Genomic DNA, 14,273 nt, shown 5'->3' with positions numbered 1-14,273 from the left:
GAAGTTACCTCGAAAGCGCCAAAAATCGAAATACCAGACGTGAAATCGTTAGCTACTTGTTTGCTCCGTAGTCAACAACACAATATCAGGTAATCAAACTACTCATTGCAAAGACGTTATACTAAGAATCACTGTTTGAATAATCTAGCTTTAGATATTTATAACGATTATGTGTAGGACAAAGTAAGCAAGGTAGCCAAGTTAGCTACCTGGGCTAACGTTAAATAGTGAATAGTTAACGTTAGCTAGTTAACGTTAAAGCAGATAAGTTCAAATGTACTGATATGAATAATGGTAGTGTACCGTAGCCAAATACCCAAGTAAAAACATTGATCTGAATTTGAATTGCTTGTTGATTCAGTTTAAAAAATGTTTTTCCTAGTAACAATGACGGAGAACACTTTCCCAGTGTATAAAGTGGACGCCATCGTAACCTTTTTCCGCACTGAGGTCCTTACCGGGCAGGAGGCAAAACATTTCACTAAGAACGACCTTGCCCCGAGCCCAAAGGTAATACACGTTTTTAAATTAGCATGAATATGACTGCATGAGTTCTCCAATAACACACACAGAGGTTGTATTGTGTATATGACTCATATGAAAGTGATAATTTATTTGCAGCTGCCAATGTTGGTAGTGTAATACAATGTTGTTGTCCCCATTGTAGCCAGATGCAGTACAGAGACTGTACATGAGGATACTGCAACTCCTGTACCGCTTCAAGCCTGAGTGTCATTACATGGTATGTACACTTACACTACACATACACATGTTTAGCTTATTGTGGATGTAGCGAAATGCTTGTAAATATATGGTTATACATATTTAAACGCACACATTACTTTTAATCAATACACTACTGTTCAAAATGTTGGGGTCACTTAGAAATGTTCTTGTTTTTGAAAGAAAAGTGTTCTTTTGTCCATTAAAACACTGTACACGTTGTTAATGTTGTAAATTACTATTGTAGCTGGAAACGGCTGGTTTTAAATGGAATATTTACATAGACCCATTATCAGCAACCATCACTCCTGTGTTCCAATGGCACGTTGTGTTAGCTAATCCAAGTTTAGCATTTTAAAAGGCTAATTGATCATTAGAAAATCCTTTTGCAACTATGTTAGCACCGCTGAAAACTGTTCTGATTTAAAGAAGCAATAAAACTCCTTCTTTAGACTAGTTGAGAATCTGGTATCTGGAGCATCAGCATTTGTGGGTTCATCGCTAAAACTACGGGCTCGGGAGAGACGAAGGTCGAAAGCCACTTTAGAGTGTTTTCTATCAAAATCTACCAGTTATATGCATATCATATCTTCTGGGCCCGAGAAACAGGCCGTTTAATTTGGGCATGCATTTCATCCAAAATTCCGAATACTGCCCCCTACCCTAGAGAAGTTAATCGGCCAATTTAAAAATTTAAAATAAATTTTAAAAAGAAGGAAAGTAAAGTTTTATATGTACACACACACACATTTTTGTAATAATGACAATTGCAACAATACTGAATGAACAATGAACACTTTTATTTTAACTTAATATAATACATAAATAAAATCAATTTAGTCTCAAATAACATGAGAACATATGTTAAAACGAACCACCAGCTTTCATGGGTCTTCAATATTCCCAGTTAAGAAGTTTTATGTTGTAGTGCAGAAAGCAGAGCTTGTCTGCGTGGTCCCCTGTCAGTCTGCTACTCTGCGAAACACAGACCTTATTTGAAGTAGATCAAGACATTCTCTATGGAAGACATGAACAGTAAAATAACTAAGGAACCCCTTTCAAGTTCAGCCGCAAGTTATTACAGGAATTATAACACGTCGACTATTTCTCTCTAAACCATATACCTTTGACTAATCCGGAAACTATCACCTCGAAAACAAAACGTTTATTCCGTTCCGTATTTTATCAAACGGGTGGCATCCATGAGTCTAAATATTCCTGTTACATTGCACAACCTTCAATGTTATGTCATAATTACGTAAAATTCTGGCAAATTAGTTCGCAAAGAGCCAGGCGGCCCAACATGTTGCATATACACTGTTGCAATGACACAATTTCACCTGGTTAATATTGCCTGCTAACCTGGATTTCTTTTAGCTACATATGTAGGTTAAAAAATATATACTTGTGTATTGATTTTAAGAAAGGCATTGATGTTTATGMTTAAGTACACATTGGAGCAATGACAGTCATTGATTGATTGTTTTTTATAAGATAAGTTTAATGCTAGCTAGCAACTTACCTTAGCTTACTTCATTCGCGTAACAGGCAGGCTCCTCGTGGAGTGCAATGTAATCAGGTGTTAGAGCATTGGACTAGTTAACTGTAAGGTTGCAAGATTATTTCCCCCGAGCTGACAAGGTTAAAAATCTGTCGTTCTGCCCCTGAACGAGGCAGAACGTTCCTAGGCCGTCATTGAAAATAAGAATGTGTTCTTAACTGACTTGCCTAGTTAAATAAAGATTAAATAAAGGTGTAAAAAAAACGGCTAATCGGCGCCCAAAAATACCGATTTCCAATCGTTATGAAAACCTACTACCTACAGTTAGGATATGAGTCAATACTTTGTAGAAGCACCTTTAGCAGCGATTATAGCTGTGAGGCTTTCTGGGTAAGTCTCTAGAGCTTTTCACACCTGGATTGTACAATATTTGCACATTTATTCTTTATAAAATTCTTCAAGCGCTGTCAAGTTGTTTGTTGATCATTGCTAGACTGCCATTTTCATGTCTTGCCATTAGATTTCCAAGCAGATTTTAAGTAAAAACTGTAACTAGGCCACTCGGGAACATTCAATGTCTTCTTGGAAAGCAACTCCAGTGTATATTTGGCCTTGTGTTTTAGGTTATTGTCCTGCTGAAAGGTGAATTTGTCTCCCAGTGAGTGTTGGAAAGCAGACCGAACCAGGTTTTCCTCTAGGATTTTGCCTGTGCTTAGCTATTTTCTGTTTCTTTTCATACAAAACAAAAACTCCCTAGTCCTTACTGATGACAAGCATACCCATAGCATGATGCAGCCACCACCATGCTTGAAAATATGAAGTGGTACTCAGTAATGTGTTGGATTTGCCCCAAATATAACGCATGTTTTGGAATATTTTTATTCTGTTCAGGCTTCCTTCTTTTCACTCTGTTATTTAGGTTAGTATTGTGGAGTAACTAAAATGTTGTTGATCCATCCTCAGTTTTCTCCTATCACAGCAATTCAACTCTAACTATTTTAAAGTCCCCATTGGTCTCATGGTGAAATCCTGAGCGGTTTCCTTCCTCTCTGGCAACTGGGGGATATTACATTTTTGCTTATTAAAAATGTTGACCCATTCTTTGAAAGGCATTGGAAATCCTCCCTTGTCTTTGTGGTTGAATCTGTTTGAAATTCAGTGCTTGACTGAGGGAACTTACAGATAATTCTATGTGTGGGATACAGAGATGAGGTAGTCATTCAAAAAACGTTTTTGCACACAGTGAGTTCACGCAACTTATTATGTGACTTGAACTTATTTAGAGGTTGAATACTTATTCACTCAAGACATTTCAGCTTTTCATTTTTAATTAATTTGTAACAATTTCTAAAAACATAAGTCCACTTTGACACTTTCAGGTATTCTGTATAGGCCAGGGACACAATCTAAATGTAATCAATTTTAAATTCAGGCCGTATCACAAATGTGGAAAGTCTAGGCCTGTGAATACTTTCTAAAGGCACTGTATGTACTGTACTGTATGTACTGTATGTACTGTACTGTATGTACTGTACTGTATGTACTGTATGTACTGTATGTACTGTATGTACTATCTGTACTGTACTGTATGTACTATATGTACTGTATGTACTGTACTGTATGTACTATCTGTACTGTATGTACTGTATGTACTGTACTGTATGTACTGTATGTACTGTACTGTGTGTACTGTATGTACTATCTGTACTGTATGTACTGTATGTACTATCTGTACTGTACTGTATGTACTATATGTACTATCTGTACTGTACTGTATGTACTATATGTACTGTATGTACTGTACTGTATGTACTATCTGTACTGTACTGTATGTACTGTATGTACTATATGTACTGTACTGTACTGTATGTACTGTATGTACTGTATGTACTATCTGTACTGTACTGTATGTACTATATGTACTGTACTGTATGTACTATCTGTACTGTACTGTATGTACTATATGTACTATATGTACTGTACTTTATGTGATTAATCCGAGCCTTATATTTCTATCGATGTGTTTCCCTACAGGTCCCATTCTCTGAGAACATCCCCATCCCCAGCTCCATGAGTGGCCCACTGCTGTCATGAGTGTCTACCTGAGGATGTGGAGTTTGTCTACCTGAGGATGTGAATGCTGCTGTAATGATGTTGTCTTACCTGAGGATGTGAGTTGTTGTCTACCGAGGATGGAGTTGTTGTCTACCTGAGGATGTGAATTGCTGCTGTTAATGATGTTGTCTACCTGAGGAGTGAGGTTGTTGTCTACCTGAGGATGTTAGAGTTGTTTGTCTACCTGAGGATGGGAATTGCTGCTGTTATGATGTTGTCTACCTGAGGATGTGAGTTGTTGTTCTACCTGAGGATGTGAGTTGTTTGTCTACCTGAGGATGTGAATTGCTGCTGTTAATGATGTTGTCTACCTGGATGTGAGTTGTGTCTACCTGAGGAGTGAGTGTTGTCACCTGAGGATGTGAGTTGTTGTCTACCTGAGGATGGGAATTGCTGCTGTTAATGATGTTGTCTACCTGAGGATGTGAGTGTGTCTACCTGAGGATGTTGTTTGTCTACCTGGGATTTGCACTAAACTGATCTGTGAAACTGATTCCACACTGTTAGATATGTTTTAAGTGTGAATCTGTCAATAATGTTCTAACTGTGTGGAGTCACGTTTTTTACATATGGGATCCTCTGGTGGATGGCTCGGGTCATGGAGTTGTATTTTACTATGGATCTCGTGGATGGCTCGGGGTCATGGAAGTGTATTACTATGATCCTGGTGGAGGTCGGGGTCATGGAGATGTATTTACTATGGATCCCTGGGGTGACTGGCTCGGTCATGGAGTGTATTTACTATGGATCCCTGGGATGGCTCGGGGTCATGGAGATATATTTACTTGGATCCCTGTGATGGCCTCAGGCGTCCATGGAGATGTATTTACTATGGATCCCTGGTGGATGGCTCGGCGGTCATGGAGATGTATTTACTATGGATCCCTGGTGGATGGCTCGGGTCATGGGATGTATTTACTATGGATCCCTGGTGGATGGCTGGGTCATGGAGGTGTATTTACTATGGCCCGCGTGGATGGCTCGGGTCATGGAGTATGTATTTACTATGGATCCCTGGTGGATGGCTCGGGGGGTCATGGAGATGTATTTACTATGGATCCCTGGTGGATGGCGTTCGGGTCATGGAGAGTGTATTTACTATGGATCCCTGGTGGATGGCTCGGGGTCATGGAGATGTATTTATTATGGCTCCCGTCGTGCGCGTACTGTGCAGTGGTAGTTGGATGGCTTATGGCGGTTCCTGGAGTGTATTTACTATGGATCCCTGGTGGATGGCTCGGGGTTCATGGAGTGGTATTTACTATGGATCCCTGGTGGATGGCTCGGGTCATGGAGATGTATTTATATTAGCTCCCCGGTGGATGGCTCGGGGTCATGAGATGTATATCTATGGATCCCTGGTGGATGGTCGGGTCTTCAGGATGTATTTACTAGATCCCTGGTGGATGGCTCGGGGTCAAGGAGATGTAGTTATATTATGGCTCCCGGTGGATGGCTCGGGGTCATGGAGATGTATTTACTATGGATCCCTGGTGGATGGCTCGGCGGACGATGGAGGTGTATTGGAGTGTATATTTACTATGGATCCCCTGGTGGATGGCTCTAGGGGTCATGGAGATGTATTTAACTAACTGGAACCACCGGTGGAGTTGGCTCGGGGTCATGGAGATGTATTTACTATGGATCCCTGGTGGATGGCTCGGGGTCATGGAGATGTATTTACTATGGATCCCTGGTGGATGGCTCAGGGTCATGGAGATGTATTTGTATTTATTATGGATCCCCGGTGGATGGCTTGGGGTCATGGAGATGTATTTGTATTTACTATGGATCCCTGGTGGATGGCTCGGGGTCATGGAGATGTATTTATTATGGATCCCCGGTAGATGGCTCGGGGTCATGGAGATGTATTTGTATTTATTGTGGATGGCTCGGGGTCATGGAGATGTATTTGTATTTATTATGGATCCCCACTAGCTGCTGCTAAGGCAGAAGCTACTCTTCCTGGCGTCCAGTAAAAATTAAAGCAGTATAATATACATGAAAATACATTTCCCAAACGATTTCACAGTACAGTAAGTCCCCAGGGTTAGGGTCAGGCCACTAGTCTACTACTACACACTATCCAGGTGTGTAGGGTGTTTGTTGGGTGTGTTTTGTGTACCTGTGAGTGTGACTTCACAGTCCGTGTATTTATGCTGTTCCATAAGGTGTATTTGTATTATTTTTCTCCATATTCTACTTCTTGTATGAGTTACAACTGCTTGTATGAGTTACTACTGCTTGTATGAGTTACTACTACTTGTATGAGTTACTACTGCTTGTATGAGTTACAACTGCTTGTATGAGTTACTACTGCTTGTATGAGTTACTACTACTTGCATGAGTTTTAGGGCTCCCGAGTGGCTCAGCGGTGTAAGGCATCTCAGTGCTAGAGGCATCATTACAGACCATGGTTCGATTCCAGGCTGTATCACAATCGGCCATGATTGGGAGTCCTATAGGGCGGGGCACAATTGGCCCAGCGTCGTTAGAGTTTGGCCGGGGGAAGTCCGTCATTGTAAATAAGTAGAAGTACAGGTGCGACAAACTAGGGCCTGCAGGACCTGCCTTGTTGATAGTGCTGTTAAGAAGGTAGAAACTAGGGTCTGTAGGACCTGCCTTGTTGATAGTGTTGTTAAGGCAGAGCAGCACTTTATTATGGACAGATTTCTACCCATCTTAGCTACTACTGTATCAATATGTTTTTACCATAACAGTTTACAATCCAGGGTTACTCCAAGCAGTTTAGTCTCCTCAATTTCCACATTATTCATTACAATATTTAGTGAATGATTTGTCCCAAATACAATGCTTTTAGTTTTTGAAATATTTAGTACTAACTTATTTCTTGCCACCCATTCTGAAACTGACTGAATCTCTTTAAGTGTTGCAGTGACTTCACTTGCTGTAGTACCTGACCTGTATAGTGTTGAGTCATCCGCATACAAAGACACACAGGCGTTACTCATAGCCAGTGGTAGGTCATTAGTAAATATTGAAAAAAAGTAAGGGGCCTAGACAGCTGCCCTGGGGAATGCCTTATTCTACCTGGATTTTGTTGAAGAGGCTTCCATTAAAGAACACCCTCTATGTTCTGTAAGACAGAACTCTTTATCCACAATGTAGTTGGGGGTGTAAAGCCATAACATGTACGTTTTTCCAGCAGCAGACTATCATCGATCATGTCAAAAGCCGCACTGAAGTCTAACAAGACAGCCCCCACAATAATTTTATCATCAATTTCTCTCAGCCAATCATCAGTCATTTGTGTAAGTGCCATGCATGTTGAATGTCCATCCCTATAAGCGAGCTGAAAGTCTGTCAATTTGTTTACTGTAAAATAGCATTGTATCTGGTCAAACACAACGTTTACTAAGGGTTAGTAACAGTCTGATTGGTCTGCTATTTGAGCTAGGGGGCGGCAGGGTAGACTAGTGGTTAGAGCGTTGAACTAGTAACAAAGGTTGCAAGATCGAATCCCCGAGCTGACAAGGTACAAATCTGTCGTTCTGCCCCTGAACAAGGCAGATAACCCACTGTTCCTAGGCCGTCATTGTAAATAAGAATTAGTTCTTAACTGACTTGCCTAGTTAAATAAAGGTAAATAAATAGTAAAGGGTGCTTTACTATTCTTGGGTGGAAGAATGACTTGCTTCCCTCCAGGTCTCATGGTACACACTTTTTTTGTAGATTGAAGAGAGAGCAAATAGGAGTGGCAATATCGTCTGCAGTAATTTTCCATCCAAGTTGTCATTGTTGATAGACCCCCCCCCCCCCTCTTCCACACTCAATTTACATAATTCAAAGTTACAATGCTTGTCTTTCATAATTTGGTCAGTTATACTTGGATGTGTAGGTTTTGCATGTGTTGCTGGCAAGTTATGCCTAAGTCTGCTAACCTTGCCAATGAAAAAATCATTAACCCTTAGCCTACAATTGCCGCACTCTGAAGAAATTGATTTAACATAATTTAAAAATCCCAGGTTGCAGGCACTGGTTACAGTTTGAAGGTTTTTCTTTAGTGGGCAGCTTGATGAAAGCCAGTCAATATTTAGGTCACCACTGTGTATTGCTACAACTGTATCATTAAAGGTATTATCCAAGTGAGTTTCAGAGAGAGTATATGAATGTCATCTGTTACAAGCAAGTAATTGATTTCATTAACCTTGTTTCTTAGGCTACATATGTTCATGTGGGCTATTTTTTGCACTTTTCTCGATTTGTTTTATTGTTGTCACAGTGTGAATCAATTATACTGTTTTAACAGTGCGGGGCCGGTTCTACTGTTTTAACAGTGCGGGGCCGGTTCTACTGTTTTAACAGTGCGGGGCCGGTTCTACTGTTTTAACAGTGCGGGGCCGGTTCTACNGCCGGTTCTACTGTTTTAACAGTGCGGGGCCGGTTCTACTGTTTTAACAGTGCGGGGCCGGTTCTACTGTTTTAACAGTGCGGGGCCGGTTCTACAGTTTTCATCCTGTATGTGTCTTCTGTTCCAGGCGTCAGTTCCTGCGGATGTGCTATGTGTATGACTTCTCACTGAACGACCTGCTGGCTCCCAGTGAGTATGAGCTGTCTGAAAGAGCATCTACACTACTTCTGTCTTCTTCAGCTGACTGGTGCCAAGACATTGCAGTGGAAGGGTTATTTTCACCATATGACCTAGCAGATATTTGTCTCACGTTGAGGATGTCACCTGGCTGCTGTCGGAAACTGAACGTCCATCTTGGTCAAGTTCCTGCCCAACTACATTGAATTGCATCAATTAGGGATGTAACGATTCACTAATATGCATCGGTCCCAGGTTCAAATGTTTAAGATATGAGCGTGGAATCACAAACTCTCCGAAGGTAGCATGCAAGGTTACGAATCGCCGTTTCACTAAAATGTTTTGCTCCAATTGCTTTCTTTCTACCTTCCGGAAAGTACCTCTGCGTCCTCTCCTTCAGTGTTGAACTAAGCATGTCATTATATTGACAGTCATTGATCTACAAGTCATTTTGCTGAACAACACCAGGCAATATCAGTCAAACTGTGCCGCTTCGCCCGCTGACTAACGAGCCTGATCCTGATCTGGCACATCTGCAGGTCACCTTCAACATTCAAATGATGGTGAAATGGCTTGCGTAAGATTAGGCTTTATTAGTTGAGTGACAACCAAAGTCATTTGCTAGGTTATTTTTGTTATCAAATGCGCCGTTGAAAATGGTGTTTTACCTGAATAAAAGTAGCCTAATCTACCGCGGAGGCACAACTCTCACCTGGCTATAGGTAAACTAGCACACAGCTACATTCTGATCGGGGCTTACATTAGAGTTTATTTTGATTGTTCAGGTTCACCATCAGCAATACTTTTGGTCGTATTGCTCGCAACAATCAGTATACATGGTATTTTTTAAATCTTTTTTTGTAGATGAGCTTTAATATTGCAAATAGATTGTATTTTCATCAATGTAATTGTCTGCATAATTTCTAATCCCCTAGATATAAATATTTTTCCCCTTCTATATATGTGTGTGTTTATATATATATATATATATATATACAGTGGGGAGAACAAGTATTTGATACACTGCCGATTGTACAAAGCATGTAGAGGTCTGTAATTTTTATCATAGGTACACTTCAACTGTGAGAGACGGAATCTAAAACAAAAATCCAGAAAATCACATTGTATGATTTTTAAGTAATTAATTTGCATTTTATTGCATGACATAAGTATTTGATCACCTACCAACCAGTAAGAATTCCGGCTCTCACAGACCTGTTAGTTTTTCTTTAAGAAGCCCTCCTGTTCTCCACTCATTACCTGTATTAACTGCACCTGTTTGAACTCGTTACCTGTATAAAAGACACCTGTCCACACACTCAATCAAACAGAGGTAACGATAGGGGGGCAGCAACCTTATCTCCAACTTTTTAGCATGTCTCCTTTCTGGGGAGGCCTTTTGGTAGGCCGTCATTGTAAATGATAATTTGTTCTTAACTGACTTGCCTAGTTAAATTGAGCTCAGGTGCATTCTGTTTCTATTGATCATCCTTGAAATGTTTCTACAACTTGATTCACCTGTGGTAAATTCAATTGATTGGACATGATTTGGAAAGATCCACAGCATGTTAGAGCAAAAACCAAGACGTCGAAGGAATTGTCCGTAGAGCTCCGAGACAGGATTGTTTTGAGGCACAGATCTGGGGAAGGGTACCAAAAAATGTCTGCAGAATTGAAGGTCCCCAAGAACACAGTGGCCTCCATCATTCTTAAATGGAAGGCGTTTGGAACCACCAAGACTCTTCCTAAAGTGGCAATGCAGGTGAGCAAAAAGCAAGCAATGAGGTCGAAGGAATTGTCAATAGAGCTCCGAGACAGTAACTTAAATGGAAGAAGACTCTTCCTAGAGCGGGCTGCGCAGCCAAACTGAGCAGTCGTGGGAGAAGGGACTTGGTCAGGGAGGAGACCAAGAACCCGATGGTCACTCTGACAGAGCTCCAGAGTTCCTCTGTGGAGATGGGAGAACCTTCCAGAAGGACAACCATCTCTGCAGCTCTCCACCAATCAGACCTTTATGGTAGAGTGGCTAGATGGAAGCCACTCCTCAGTAAAAGGCACATGATTGCCCACTTGGAGTTTGCCAAAAGGCACCTAAAGACTCTCAGACCATGACAAACAAGATTCTCTGGTCTGATGAAACCAAGATTGAACTCTTACCTGAATGCCAAGCATCTCGTCTGGAGGAAACCTGACACCATCCCTACGGTGAAGCATGGTGGTAGCAGCATCATGCTGCGGGGATTTTTTTCAGGGACTGGGAAACTAGTCAGGATCGAGGCAAAGATGAACGGAGCAAAGTACAGAGATCCTTGATGAAAACCTGCTCCAGAGCGCTCAGGACCTCAGACTGGGGGCGAAGGGTAACCTTCCAACAGGACAACGAGCGAAGCACACAGCCAAGACAACGCAGGAGTGGCTTCAGGACTAGTCTCTTAATGTCCTCGAATGGCCCAGCCAGAGCTCAGACTTGAACCCGATCGAACATCTCTGTAGAGACCTGAAAAAAGCTGTGCAGCAATGCTCCCCATCCAACCTGACAGAGCTTGAGAGGATCTGCAGAGCGGAATGGGAGAAACTCCCCGAATACAGCTGTGCCAAGCTTGTAGCGTCATACCCAGGAAGACTCGAGGCTGTAATCGCTGCCAAAGGTGCTTTCAACAAAGTACTGAGTAAAATGTCTGAATGCTTAGGTAAATGTGATATTTATGTTGTTTTTTTATATGCACTACTGTTCAAAAGTTTGGGGTCAATTAGAAATGTCCTTGTTTTTGAAAGAAAAGCAAAAAAAAATTTTTTTAAATAACATCAAATTGATCAGAAATACAGTGTAGACATTGTTAACGTTGTAAATGACTATTGTAGCTGGAAACGACTGGTTTTTAATGGAATATCTACATAGGCGTACAGAGGCCCATTATCAGCAACCATCACTCCTGTGTTCCAATGGCATGTTGTGTTAGCTAAGTTTATGATTTTAAAAGGCTAATTGTTCATTAGAAAACCCTTTTGCAGTTATGTTGTCCTGATTTAAAGAAGCAATAAAACCGTCCTTCTTTAGACTAGTTGAGTATCTGGAGCATCAGCATATGGCCAGAAACAAAGAACTTTCTTCTGAAACTCATCAGTCTATTCTTGTTCTGAGAAATTATGACTTTTCCATGCGAGAACTTGCCAAGACACTGAAGATCTCATACAACGCTGTGTACTACTCCCTTCACAGAACAGCTCAAACTGGCTATGACCAGAATAGAAAGAGGAGTGGAACACAACATGGTAGCAGCACAACATGGTAGCAACACATGTCAACACAGCATGGTAGCAGCACAGCACGGTAGCAACACAACACTGTAGAAACACAACATGGTAGCAACACAACATGGTAGCAACACAACACATGTCAACACAGCATGGTAGCAGCACAGCATGGTAGAAACACAATATGGTAGCTGCACAACATGGTAGCAACACAACATGGTAGCAACACAACATGACAACAACATGGTAGCAACACAACATGGTAGTAACACAACATGGTAGCAGCACAACATGGTAGCAACACAACATGACAACAACATGGTAGCAACACAACATGGTAGCAACACAACACATGTCAGCACAGCATGGTAGAGCTACACAACATGGTAGCATGCACAACATGGTAGCAACACAACACCGGTAGAAACACAACATGGTAGCAACACATGTCAACACAGCATGTAGCAGCACAGCATGGTAAAACACAATATGGTAGCTGCACAACATGGTAGCAACACAACATGGTAGCAACAACAACATGACAACAACAATGGTAGCAACACAACATGGTAGTAACACAACATGGTAGCAGCACAACATGGTAAGCAACACAACATGACAACAACATGGTAGGCAACACAACATGGTAGCAACACAACACATGTCAACACAACACGGTAGCAACACATGGTAGCAACACTGTCAACACAGCATAGGTAGCAGCACAGCATGGTAGCAACACAACAGGTAGCAACACAACACATGTCAACACAGCATGGTAGCTACACAACATGGTAGCTGCACAAACATGGCAGGCAACACAACACGGTAGAAACACAAATGGTGAGCAACACATGTCAACACAGCATGGTAGCAGCACAGCATGGTAGAAACACAACATGGTAGCAACACAACACGACAACAACATGGTAGCAACACAACATGGTAGCAACACAACACATGGCAACACAACATGGTAGCAGCACAACACGACAACAACATGGTAGCAACACAACATGACAACAACATGGTAGCAACACAACATGGTAGCAACACAACATGGTAGCAACACAGCATGGTACAAACATTGGGCACAGACAACAGCACAAAGGGCAAGAAGGTAGAGACAACCATACATCACTCAAAGCAGCCACAACTGTCAGTAAGAGTGTCCATGATTGAGTCTTTGAATGAAGAGGTGGAGATAAAACTGTCCAGTTTGAGTGTTTGTTGCAGCTCGTTCCAGTCGCTAGCTGCAGCGTACTGAAAAGAGGAACGACCCAGGGATGTGTGTGCTTTGGGGACCTTTAACAGAATGTGACTGGCAGAACGGGTGTTGTATGTTGAGGATGAGGGCTGCAGTAGATATCTCAGATTGGGTTAGTGAGGGTCGAGGGTGACAGAGCACAAATGAGGGTCACACGATATCTCACAACCTCCATCAGCAGCACATTTTAATTTACAATGGGAAATGAATGTTTCTGCAACAAATGTTAGTGCATTGCATCAATTAGTTCCTTTAATCAAACCGAATAGTATCAAACTGAAACGTATCGTATTCGAGTGCCCGTGTATTAGAGGTCGACCTCTACCATGTATCGAATCTTCTTGAAAGGGAAAGATACACATCCCTAGCGTCAATCGATGGTTGTGTGCCATGTCATCGACTGTGCAGTCCGAAACCAGATGGCTAATTCATATGATGTGGTTAGCTGATATGTTAAATTCCTATACAGGCCCATCACTCTTAGGTAACCTTCCAATCTCCCTGTCTGTCCTTCCTTTACAGAGGTGAAGAGGACGGTGACCATCCTGAGTGGCATCATGAACTACCTTCACTTCAGGAAGCAGAGGCTGGATATGACTATGGGACACCAGGAGAGATTTGTAAGTCTGACTGAGATACATCATCCCCTACTGCTCAGTTACCACTGAGACACATTATCCCCTGCTGCTCAATTACCGCTGAGACACATTATCCCCTACTGCTCAGTTACCACTGAGACACATTATCCCCTGCTGCTCAATTACCGCTGAGACACATTATCCCCTGCTGCTCAGTTACCACTGAGACACATTATCCCCCATGCTGCTCAGTTACCGCTGAGACACATTATCCCCTGCTGCTCA

The 14,273-nt window shown here is 41.8% G+C and overlaps 1 protein-coding gene across 2 annotated transcripts; it reads left to right on the top strand.

The window, feature by feature from the left end:
* On the top strand, window positions 1-14,166 carry nuf2 (UF2 component of NDC80 kinetochore complex). 2 transcript variants are annotated; one of them, XR_011476166.1, is made up of 6 exons: window positions 1-89; window positions 383-510; window positions 668-742; window positions 4,259-4,334; window positions 8,839-8,900; window positions 13,933-14,030. XR_011476166.1 is itself a non-coding variant. In XM_070439768.1 (6 exons), the coding sequence occupies exons 4-6, from the start codon at window positions 4,315-4,317 to the stop codon at window positions 14,076-14,078; spliced, it is 228 nt and encodes a 75-aa protein (XP_070295869.1). In that variant the 5' UTR covers window positions 1-89; window positions 383-510; window positions 668-742; window positions 4,259-4,314; the 3' UTR covers window positions 14,079-14,166. The 2 variants fall into 2 exon arrangements, 1 of the variants encoding a protein (XP_070295869.1); XM_070439768.1 differs by having other exon boundaries at window positions 13,933-14,166.
* The last annotated feature ends 107 nt before the right edge of the window (window positions 14,167-14,273 follow it).

The sequence above is a fragment of the Salvelinus sp. IW2-2015 genome, unplaced genomic scaffold, assembly GCF_002910315.2.
Source record: "Salvelinus sp. IW2-2015 unplaced genomic scaffold, ASM291031v2 Un_scaffold1901, whole genome shotgun sequence".
Classification (NCBI taxonomy): Eukaryota; Metazoa; Chordata; class Actinopteri; order Salmoniformes; family Salmonidae; genus Salvelinus; species Salvelinus sp. IW2-2015.
The sequence above is the reverse complement of the archived record's forward strand: the minus strand, read 5'-3'. Positions and strand labels throughout refer to the sequence as shown.